A 12,466-nucleotide genomic window follows, 5' to 3' on the forward strand; every position below is an offset into this window, starting at 1 on the left:
CCAAGCGCGGTTGTACAAGCTCCTGACAAGTCACAAACACAGGACTCGACATAACTGGAGCAGAGCCCCCTCTTCACCTTCCTCCTCCGCGAAAATCTGCACACAGACGGCGAGGAGCACGGCTCCCGGCAAACCCTACAAGAGGGAAACAGGCAGCTGAAATCTGCAGATACTGACAGTATACTGCATTAGCTCGCTGTGCGCATTTTCACTTTTCTTTATAAGCATGATTTTGGAGTTCTTTTCCCTGCTTTATAAGCACTGGACAATAATGGTTCTTTGTGTCACAGCTATAATATACGCACATCTGCTCAATGCTAGATTCAGACAACATTGCAGCAGGACAGAATGCTGAAGACTGTGAATTTTTCACAATGGCTGTGATACAGCGCAGGGTACTGTAGCACTGCAGATGGTTTAATTTTGTCTTCCCTTGTCACCCACGGCTGGTGAGGTTGCGGGGGTGGAATAGGAAGGGAGCTGTCTCAGTGAAAGAGACGCATCCCTCAGCATCACGGAAGGAAAAATCCAACAAAGTTCAGCGTTGTCGCTTCCTTTCCACAGATCTGAACAACCTTAAAATTAAATGCATTTGCTCTGCTAGCAAAACTACCCAATGCTGCGCTTTCTTAAGACCTGTATTTGCTTTTTCAGAACATCCCAACCATTCCGTTGATGTTTACACTGCAGCTGCAATGTGTGTTTTACAAAATGAATAAAGCACAGATCAACCAGGGTAACTCAGTGAGTATTTATTAGATTCTAAATTATTCTCATTTGCAAATACAGTATATGAATCTCTTTATCTAGGGTGCAGCTCGTTGCTCATACACACCTGAAAAGCTGCAGTGCATAGAAAGGTTAGGAGAAACATGCTTGATCTTTAAAAACGCTGGATGTCAATCACTTGAGCTCATGAGAATAACCTATAAAAGGTACAGTGTCTCAGCGTTCCATCTCACATTATGATATTATTGTACTTCCATCTCCCTGGACCACCGCCTTGAGATAAGTCTAAAAATGAGGTTAAACATCACAAATATCCTCCCCCCCAGAGCTTTACCTTACCACCATGTAATATCTTACAGTGCATTTCATTTATGACCGTTGTGTGATGGATGCAGTTTTGTACTGGTATAATTTTGAGACATCTAGCGGCCCACGATGTTGGCACGGCGTGACGGATGATGCTCACTCCTGCAGCAGTCTCCTGAGCTCCTGAGGGCAGGTGACAGGGAGAGCGCAGGTGAAGTTCTCGCACACGTACGCCGTGGCCTTGCCGTCCAGAGGAACAAGGGTGGAGAGGATGGGCATCTTTTCATAAAGGAAGCCCTCTGTGTTACCATCGGCCAACATCAGGACCTGAGCAAAGAAACAGATAAAAAATCGGAAACGGTTCCATTTTCATTCGTGAGCTGGAGTTTAAATCCTGTCGGATCTCAATTGGAACAGAAGATGTCCATTTTGTGACAACATTTACTGTAAATGTAATTTAAGGAACAGTTCACCCAAAAATTTTAATTCTGTCATCATTTACTCACCCTCGAGTTGTCCCAAATCTGTTTAAATGTATTTGTTCTGATTAAAAGATATTTGGAAGAATGCTTGTAACCAAACAGTTCTTGGCCACCATTGACTACCATAGTAGGAAACATTGATATAAATTTGTTCTGTTGAACACAAAATAAGATATTTTGAAGAATGGAGGAAAGCAAACAGTTCTGGGGGACTTTTGGCCACCACTGTAATATTTCTACTATGGCAGTTAATGGTGTCACTGTTTGGTTACATGCATTCTTCCAAATATCTTTCTCTGTGGTCATCTGTACAGAGGAACTTATACAGATTCTGAAAACTTGAGGGTAAGTAAGTTAAGACAGAATTTAAAACTTTTGGGTGAATTGTCCTTTTAATTCTAACTTCGTATTCATATTTATTTACTTATTTTTAGAATAGAGATTTGGCCCTGTTTTGAAGACTTCGAAGACTGTTACTTTAATAATATAATGAAAAGTATATAAATTAAATGATATACATTCTTCTTTAAAAATCTATATGCAAAACATTTCTATATGCATGAATAATTAATAAACAATCACTATTAATATCATATATCTAGATATGTTTAAGGGTGTTTTATAGAAAAATTATCCATAAAGTAGTTATAACACATCTTTTTTCCAATTTAAATTCTACTTTAAATTTAATTTAGAATTCATGGGGGAAGGATATTAAAGAGAAAAATCCATAACAGTCATCATGATGACAATCAGTGGAGAAAGCCATATACTGTTACTCTAATATGAAATTTATGAGCCCTATGTCTCCATACGCCTTCCTGACTAGTAATAAGCACAGATCAAGTATGAAGCTGAGCTACTACAGTGACAGCTCTATCAATGGTTCATTTGTACAGTCTTTGTTTATATATGACCCTTGTATTTGCAGGGGGGTCAAAGAAGCTACTATGGGAGAGAAGACCCTGACCTGTCCCTCCTTGTACTTCTACAGTACTCCTCGTAAAAACAATCTTAAACCAGTGCACCACATGTGGTTACTGACCATATAACAAACTCTCCATCAGCCAATGCTGTGTACAGTAAAGCCTGTCTCTAAATAATTCAATTGTATTGATCAGTGCAGACTGTAGCATCACACCCCTCCCATACTTCACCTCCCTCACAGGGGGAAAAGTCTGAAATAACTCAATCAGGGCCAGATCCCGTCAGGGGGGCTGGATGGCACAGCAGCAGGTGAGGGCAGTGTGGTAGCCACACTGGGTTCTTCCTCCAATAGCATTGAACAATACCACCGTAGGATCAGAAACTGGAGAGTGAGATAGAAAGAGTCTGTGTGCCACAGATTACAGTTACGGAAAAGAAAGGACTGAAAAAGAAAATCTACCTTTTCTCATTTTACTGCCAAGCCAAAAGCTGTTTGTATTAAATCCAGACAAGGACCTTGGCTCACTTTTGGTTCCTTGACTGTACACTACCTGTCAAAAGTTTGGGGATATTTTACTAAAATACTTAGAAAATGTTAATATGAATACTTATAGATAAAAGCAGACAATATATAATTGTACTTACTATTAACTAAAAAGTCATTTTCACAAAACGTTGAGAATATACAAAAAACCTATATCTAAATATATAAAAATCTAAATAAAAGTATTTTGTGAATAAATAAACACACAATGTATCAAATTAAAGAGAAAAACCTTGTGGCATTAATTATGTACATTTTTCTCAAAGCCAAAGCCTTCCAGATCAGATTCAGAATGATGATCATAGAATTTAAAACGAGGTAAAACGTGTTTTTAATGACATTGGTCCAGAGGTGGACATTAGATATTATTCAAAACATGTGGTAATAATAATAACAAATGAGTAAGTGTTACTACTCTTTTGAGAGGTAGTGTATATTGCTCTGGGTCCCTTACTTTTCCAAAAATAAAATGCTGAAATTGTTGTGCCCTACTGCGACCACCTTTCTCATAACAAGCTCTGGTCCCAAATGTTGTGAGGGAGTATGGTTAAATCTGAGAAAGGTTCTTAGATCCAGAACTTAGATCCTGGCTTTTGGTGGATATTTTAAGTATACTAAGAGCAAAATCTTTTTTTCACAGGCACTGTTAACTACTCAACTCAGCGAGAAGTCAGACTTCTAACCACAATATATTGTTCCTGTCCGTTTGTGAGGATCTTTTCAGTATAGCATCTCAGGGGCCATTCCGCATCATTACGTTCCTGCTAGCAGCTCGGCAAGGCTTTCTGTCAAATTTCTTGTGACCTCACCCGGGCTGTCTACATACTGACTCAAAGAGCTGCGACAGTCCAACAACGCCAATATAAAAAACCAGCAGAAGAAACAGACCGAAAAGGCCTGGGGTTAACCAAAGGCTAGACTAAATCTAGGTCTTTAAAATCATTCAACAAATTCTTAAAGTAGACCGTAAGTCAGTAGGTTTCAATAAATCATGGAATAATAATAAAATAATAATATAAAGCAATGACTCAGAGAGGTACAAACAGTTGCACCCCAGCATCTGCGTTTTGTACTTTTGCTATTACAACCCTTCTGCAACTAAATCCATCTCTTTCTCCTGATTCACAAATTCCCATGAGCTCAGCCATGATTCCATACAACTGATATCCTTCATCCAGACTGTCAGCTCCTACCTAGACTTACTTGAACACACATGTCAAACACACACACACACACACACACAACAGTTGATTAGCCTGGAGAATTTCATCAGCTTTCTCTACTGGCAGGATGAAGCCTCTCTGGAGAGCTTGAGGCTGTCATTGTGCACAAGCAGAGCACACATCCATTAGTCATTTAATTATCTGCAGTAAGTTTATTTGTTGGTCAAAGAGAAACGGGGCATCATGAACTCATTGATTCCTGTGTCTTCATCGACATCACTCAAAGATAAAGGCTAATGTATGGAATGGATATGTGGAGCTTAGTAAGTTATTGCCGGTATATCAGTATATCATAAGCAGATTTATTGATAAACCATCGATCAGTGTGACGAATATTGGCGTACTAGAAAGTTTGAATAATTGTATTGATAATAATTTTTTCGGAAAACTTAATTTCACGATTATTTATAAGGGTTTATTATCCTAAAAAAATGTATTTGTTTTTCAAATGTTAACAGATCACCTTTAAATATTATGTGGCCCAAACCTAACGTCTGGTACTTCACCGCAAAGAATCAATAACTGTTGAATAGTTTTAATTTAATAAATAATGAATAAATAATATTATTATACGATAAAATATTAAGGTAATATTAATATTGTTTCAATATATAATAAATGGTTATATTATAACCGAATACAGACGCAAGTGAACTTCAGGCCAGCTTGTGCGTTCGATGAAACAGAAATAATGATATAGAAAAATATAAACATATGATTCCTAAATAATTTATATTTCAAGTTCTGACTGAAAATGTCAAATCCATAATGCTGGAATTGCCCAAACGCTAAATAAAGAGTAAACAATGACAGATTTTTCATTGTTAGGTCAACTATTTCTGGTGTACCAATAGACCTCCAAATTCTCACTACTTAACTATAGCAATAACAGCTTATTTATAGAGAAGCTTCTATTTCAACCCTGCCCGCAACTCAAAGTGAGCAAAAAATGTGAAAAGGCAGACTACCTAAGCAGAGACCATTTCCTTCTTTTCTATTTCATCTCCTCTGCAAACTCCACTCCTCCTCCTCACTGAGCGTCTGTGATCCTCTAGAGGAGTTAATGATGTTAAGGGTTGACAATTCCTGCTGAGGTGATGCATAGGTCGCTCTCTGCATACATCAGGATCAGCCAGCGAGATGGTCGAAGCATCTCTTACCCTGACTCATGAGACGTCCAGACCTCAACTCACCATATGCAGGAACATCATAAATCAGACCGCACCATTTAAAAAAAGCCTAAGCTTGCTGAATATAACAAGCGCTGGCTTGTCCGTCTGAAGCCCATTTCCTATTAAGCGTTCAGTTCTCTCTTGGGTTGCTCATTAAAGCTTGTCAGGGATTCATCCGGCAGCAGAGAAACTCTAAAGCGACAATTTCCCATGTGCAGGAGCACCTGCGGAAAAGCTCTCATAAGGAGGATAAAAGACTCGTGGGGTATTTTAATTGTCTTAGGATAGAAGGTGGCTCTGCTGTGTTTTTCAAGGGTGATGTAAGGTTATAAAGTCGCAAAGTTCTCAAGTTAGTTTAGGTCAATGGATGGCAGGTGTCATTGTCATGGAAAACGTTTATCTTGAAAGGATTAAAAAAAGACATCGTTTTTTCGCCCTCATGTCATTCAAACTCCATATATAACTCTTCATTCAGTGGAACACGAATAAAGATATTTTGAGAAATGTCTTAGTGGTTTTGTGTCCATACAATGAAAGTCAATAGGGGCCAATGTTGTTTGGTAACCAACGTTCTTTAAAATCTCCTCTTTTGTGTTCTGCAGAAGAAAGTCATACAGGTTTGGAATGACGGTGAGTAAATTAACTGAGAGATACTACATAGGAGAAGCATCTTATTGTGACACTGATTAACAAAGACCTTGTTTATTGTGAGAGCAGATGATCTAAAGATGATTGACAGCTAGACATAACATCACTTCAGGGTCCATCTATGTCAAGGTCAGACATACCTCAAGCTTATTTTATGAGCTGATGTTGTCTGCGGTGTGAGTGTGGGAGTGTTTAATGGAGAACTGGTGACATTTGACAGCTGTACACGCTGCAACTGCACTGAGATCAGGATGAAACCGTTCTGTGCTGAAACAGAGGACCGCACAGCTTTTAATGTATTATATCAGCATCCTTTCTTCAGGCGTTTTTCGAAAAAAAAAATTAGCTTGAACTTAAGCCCTAGAAGTTGGAAAACAAATTGAAGTCATTAAATTGTCAGGAGTTTGCTTAAACAGCCATAATGTTCAATGAGATTTATTCCAACATCCACATTTGATTGTTTCTTTTGTTTTAATGATACCAAGTAGAAAACGGAGCTAAAAAACGTTTCCCTTTAAGCATTGGCAATGTCTAATCTCGCCTCAGCATATTATGTAGGACTGTACAAATGCACTTCTGGTGAACTTGTGTTGCTTCACCTGAGGCACCTCATACATCTGGTGACATCACTAAAACCTACAACAAACATCCCGCTGAGATAATATGACAGAATGAATCTCACTCGAACCTCTGGGTATTTAAATGATAAAGGTTGGAGGGGTGAAGCATCCAATTTAAGTGGTATAATATACTATTCATATAAAATCTGTCAGCGGGTACAGGTTAGATATTATATGCAAGGCTTTGTCACATGTTAAGGGTTGAGCGATTACAAGGTAAGCGTTACTTTCTGGAACTGTTTTCACAGAGATAACACAATATTGCGCAGCATGCCAGGGGCGTGTTCAAGTCTCGGCTAAAGATTGAGAAGCCGAGTCAGATTTTCTTTATTAGACATGAGCGATGGTGATGATGTGTGACCTGAGTTTGTGAATATGAGACGGGGCGATTAGCTGACGCCAAATATTATTACATTAACAAGGCAAAGAGAGATCATGGACTTATACTGGGAAATATTTTTTCACTGTGTGTTAGATTTTGGACAAGCTTGGGGCTTGCAAGTAAAAAAGTGACTCAAATCAGATCTGCTATTATCCATCACTGTGTTGTTTCTGAGTGTCTTAATCCTTATTCAAACCTTTACTGCACTTGATTTTCATTCTCGCTTTCGCAGGGATGCTTCGAGACCTCTCTGCTTGTTGTCACGTCTCTGCGGCCTGGTTAGGGAATCAGTGCCATTTGTCTCCGTAATCAGACGGGAAAGTCAAGAACTCTTCGCGGTACAAAAAGGGCCACACTCCAACGCGGGCAGGGCACTTAAAGGGGCCACTTCTTGAAAATGTGAGGTGACCAGGGGCCAGTGAGTAACACAGCTGATATTTAATTTGGTGGTCAAATGTGTAGTAACAAACCAATACAGCTGTGTGATGTGCCAGCTTCAAAACCACCATATAGATGTATGCTGGTCAGTCTAAACATGCCAAAACAAATGCATGGATGAACTGAAAAAGTCAATTAGATCCACTTGAGGTTTTGTAAAATGTCATAGTGTCATAGTGTCATAGTTCAACCAAAACCCTCATTTCAAACCTGTATAACTATCTTTCTTCTGCAGAACACGACAGAAGATATTTTGAAGAATGTTGGTAACCAAACAACATTGGTGCCCATTAACTCTCATTGTATGGACGCAAAACCAATTCAAGTCAACGGGTTGTTCGGTTATTCTTCTTATAATTTATTTGCCAAAAATGAATGAATCATTCCTTTAATTACAAAACATTTTAGCAAACATATGTTATCATTGTTGGTGAAGATTACATCTGGACAAACAGCTTTCAAACACGCTAGTGTGGACGCTCAAATTCATCTCAGAACATTCTTCATCTTTTTCCGAGGTCACGTGACTGCCGTGAGCAGCTGGTTGCCATCATCATGGAGATGGAGAGGCTGTTTGAACGCCTCGTGTTCTACTGTAACAAGCCCCACGAGGACACGCATCACCTTACAATCTACAGACTTCAGTCTCATTAAAGTCATGCACAAATGTATTCCTACAGTTTTAATCATTCCTGCAAATTACAACGGGTGGGTTTAAATGATTTCGTAAGGGGGGCTTGAATTCAAGGGACCTGTAGCAAATCTGAATGAACTAAGAACAGATCAGACTGCGAAGCGGGAGATTCTTATATATTCTCCACAATTAAACCCTGTGGCACAAAATTAGAGAACAGATGATACAATAATTGGATTTAAATGAAAAAACATTTTCTAGTCTGGATGGCTAATGTATCGTGAAGAGTGAATTTTCAGCGCAGCCCTGCAAGACGCTCTCAACCTATTCTAAGTTTCCTGTCATAAACCTTTAATTTACTTTCCACAAAATGTTCAATGAGGTCGAACGTGCCATTATCACATTGAGGGCACAGCGAGCGTTGATCGGTGGATGCTCAATGCTTACAGCGGAACAAGACTCATTCGTTTTGTTATTTAAGTCAGTCAAGCGTGTGGAAGGGTCTCAGGTCATGAATTGAGAATTATTTCACCGTAGGGCCTGTTTGGGCACATGGTCACGTTCATAAGCTGAATACATGGAACACTATCTTAAATATTTGGCTTTATCTTTGGAGACGGCAAAACTTGTACAGTCCGTGGTATCCGACTGAAATTTGTTTCGATTTTTCTGGTCTAAACGGCACAAAAACGCATCAAATCTGATGTTTCCAAACCACATCCATTAGTGGTCTGAAATCGGATTAAAATAAAATGTTCTGGTATGCATCTCAGACTGAACAATCAGATTGGATTTAAAGTAGTTTTTCATCATTTGAGATGAAACGCACATTTATTATCATACAATAAGCGCTCATTATCTGGAGTCTGAAAGCACTTTTTTTATCTTTCACTTCCCTTATATAGTCGACTAAATGACATTCACATGTATTAAATACTGAATCAGTGAACAAGCCAGAGGTTTTGGACACAGTACAAGCACGAATGAAAAATGCCTCCGTCAATTACCTTCTCAAGTATTTCTCCTGAGTTCAGCACTACAGCAAAATAACATGATCGACATCAGCAGAGCCAAATGTCCAGTGTTCCATCATCTTTTTTAACACTGACACTTCGTATGAGAAAGTCTCTTGGCCAGCACTTGTATCATTACTAAAGCAACCGATATCACCTGAACCATCTAAACAAATAGGTCTAATTTCTTTACATCCGCACATCGATTTTGTGCATAGTCAATCCCATAGATCAGATTTTAAAACCGTCTCAACAAAACTTAAAAAAATTGGCCCTGTTCAATAGAGCGGTCAAATGGAAGCTAAACGGACAGGATGAAATCATAATTTTCAATTTCAGACCAAACTAAACAAACATGCCTTATAATACAAAAGGTACTTAGCACTCACACAGCATTCTGCTGCAGACTGGTGACCCAGACAATGAGAACTCAGAACGAGAACACCGTTTTGATAACCCTAAGTATGCTCAGGTTAAATCTATCATGGCCATATCTACACAAACACGCTTCCCGGTGAGCCAGTGTCAGATTGAGTGTCTCAGTTCAAAGAGAAAAGCCAAACCCATAGCACTCTAAATGCCCTCGTGATGTACGTGCACAAAATCTCATCAACCCTGGAGTCTCTGGGCCCGATTCCATTTCACATTTTTTCATACAGGGAAGCAGATTGTGCCTTTAATATTTAAAAGTAATATGTATGGAAGTGTGTTTGTGTGCACAGTTTTGTTTGTATGAGGAATGCTGAGGCATGATCTTTCCATTGTAAGGATTTATACGACTGTAATGAGCTCTGTTTCTCTTTGTTTATAAAGAATACCCAACAGACACAAAGAGCTGGATCTGGCTTATATAGTCACTTAAGATGATGGTTCTCATTACATTTATGTCCTAACTTTTCAGGTGAGAATCATTTATCTCTTTGTAATTATGTGTCTGTCTTGTTACAAATTAAAAACACAGATTAAGGGAGAAAAAGGACATATGTATCTTAATCTTACTGAATAAATAAAAGCACACATGTCAGACTGAAACGCTATTTGGAAAGGGCAATTCGGTGATCCCTCTCTATTTTTAGACAAATAATCATATTTTTGGTATTAACGGATTAGTTTAACAAATAAAATACAATTCTGTAATTGTTTACAAATCCCAATGTCATTCCAAAGCTGTACAACCTCAGAAAACAAGAGAACAAAATCTGGAAAAAAGGACTGGTTGCTCTCCCATGCAATGAACAGAGACAGGAGATTTAAAGCTTCAAATGTTGCAAAATCACCATAAAAATATGTGAAAATAGTCCAAACAAATTATGTGCAACATTCCAAGAATTCTGAAGCCATATAAAAGTTAAGAATCATGAACAGACTGAAACTGAGGTTGTAAATCACTAAGAATCTTCATCTGGGGATGCAGTACCCCTTCATTGTAAATGCATGAAACAGAAAGATCAGCATGTCATTTTAAATCATATTCGACCAGTGCATTATTTATTCTTATGTTACCAAATCTCACAAAACTTGTTACACTTAAGTAGGGTTTATTCATATTCTTCAAATATTTCAAAGCTTTTGTTATTTTAAAAAATAATAAGGCAGTGTTTATTATAAATAGTTTATCAGTTTTAGTCATTGTCTTTTAAAAACTGAATGTGCCCTTATGACATTCAAAAAGGTTGTTTTACACATCCGATAAATTTGTGATTGAAAACACCCGACACGCCCTCTAATTTTTACATCCGATATTCTTTTTCATTTGGAAATGTGTCCGAATACGGAATTGAAATCCATCGCAAATTCCTGTTCACGGTGACTTTAACCCTAGTGTGATGTTCAGGGTTATGGGACCTGTTTTCAATGTCTGCTAAAAAAAACAATTATGCGATTCATAGTTTTTTTTAACAACAGACATTAATATAATGTTTATTCTTGAAACATCTTTAACAAAAATATCATCCTTTTACATAAATGTGAATTCTCAGTGGTAAATAGAAATATTAACCAGATATTTCACCAGTGTTGCTTATAATGGGTATAAAGTATTTTAAAATAAATTTTTACATACATTTTTGTGCCCACCAGACTAAGTATTTGCCGTAACAAAACATGAACACCATACCAGAGTTAACTAACAAAAGATGTCATTTTCTTGACATCATGCAAACATTTATTCATAACACCAGAATATAAAACAGCAATAATTTATCCAGTTCTCAAATAATAGTGAGACCCCCTAAGGATTTGAAGTCAGGGATGATGATTCGACTGCAGGTTCAATTCAATACCAGAGAGTTATCTATTTTTCAGTAAGCCCTTCCGAATCCGCAGTCTACACCCTGATCTTTCCATCGTGTCCAAGTCAATTAAACAAACAATTCAAGGGTCCATCTGAGGCTTAGTCACAGATAAGCAATGAGAAGTGTGTCTTTGTGTGTGTGTGTGCGCGCGTTTGAGCAGTCACTATCACTGCCTGACCAGATGTAATTCTGTCGTTTTTTTAAAAACTCTTCTGGTTGTCGCCTTGCTGTGCCTATGCAACTGGGCCAAGTTCTTCCCTCCTCCAATCAAATCCAAGGGATATGAGTGACCTGTTTAATGTGTAGATTGAACACATGAGAACATGCTATTGAATTTAGATTGAATATGAAAACTAGAACGGTCCAGAGATTTTGTGATTTATGCTTTTTGCCAATGCAAGGTCTACATGAACTGTATCTGAAAGTACAGTGGAATACTTGAAACGCTCAGAGGCCCCACAATGCATCGTTCCTTTCCCAGTGTGTCATTGTGATGGATTTGTTTGAACTTAAGTGCTCCTGGAACAGAAAAATGAGACTCCGTTTACACAAGAGATGTTAGATCCACCTGCCCAGGTGCTCCAGATGTTTCTTCACTTCTGTGAGGTTTAATGTTGCTGGCTAATAGACGCTGACACACCCAGTCGAAGGGGGTCACCCAAAAATTAAAATGCGGTCATCATTTATTCATTCTGATGTCATTCCAAACCTATAAGACTTCTCTGGAACACAAAAGAAGATATTTTGAGAAATGTCTCAGTGGTTTTGTGCCCATACAATGGAAGTCAATGGGGGCCAATGTTGTTAGGTAACCAACATCCTAAAAAAATCTCTACTTGTTCCGTAGAGGAAACAAGGTCAAAACGTTTTGAAATGACACAAGGTTTGTAAATAATAACAAATTCTAAACAGCGTTCTAGAAAGATTCCTTTAATATAGACTCAGCTTTACCAAAGCACAGACAGGGTTCCTTAATAGCTGACCAAGAACAAGAGAGATACAAATTTTAATCCTACTCAACTCTGTTTAACGCATTCTTAACACACTTAACTCC

The 12,466-nt window shown here is 38.2% G+C and overlaps 1 protein-coding gene across 2 annotated transcripts in view; it reads right to left on the bottom strand.

Moving 5' to 3' along the window:
• Window positions 1–728: 728 nt before the first annotated feature.
• The window catches only part of spata20 (spermatogenesis associated 20), a 30,934-nt gene continuing 19,196 nt past the window's right edge, over window positions 729–12,466 (bottom strand). The window contains exon 16 of one of the 2 annotated variants that reach the window (XM_079476737.1): window positions 729–1,362. In XM_079476737.1, coding sequence (XP_079332863.1) covers window positions 1,192–1,362 — 171 coding nt within the window. In that variant the 3' untranslated portion in view covers window positions 729–1,191. The remainder of the gene's footprint in view (window positions 1,363–12,466) is intronic. The other variant, XM_079476739.1, reaches the window with a different exon arrangement.

The sequence above is a fragment of the Barbatula barbatula genome (genome assembly GCF_947034865.1).
Source record: "Barbatula barbatula genome assembly, chromosome: 16".
In the NCBI taxonomy this organism is placed as follows: Eukaryota; Metazoa; Chordata; class Actinopteri; order Cypriniformes; family Nemacheilidae; genus Barbatula; species Barbatula barbatula.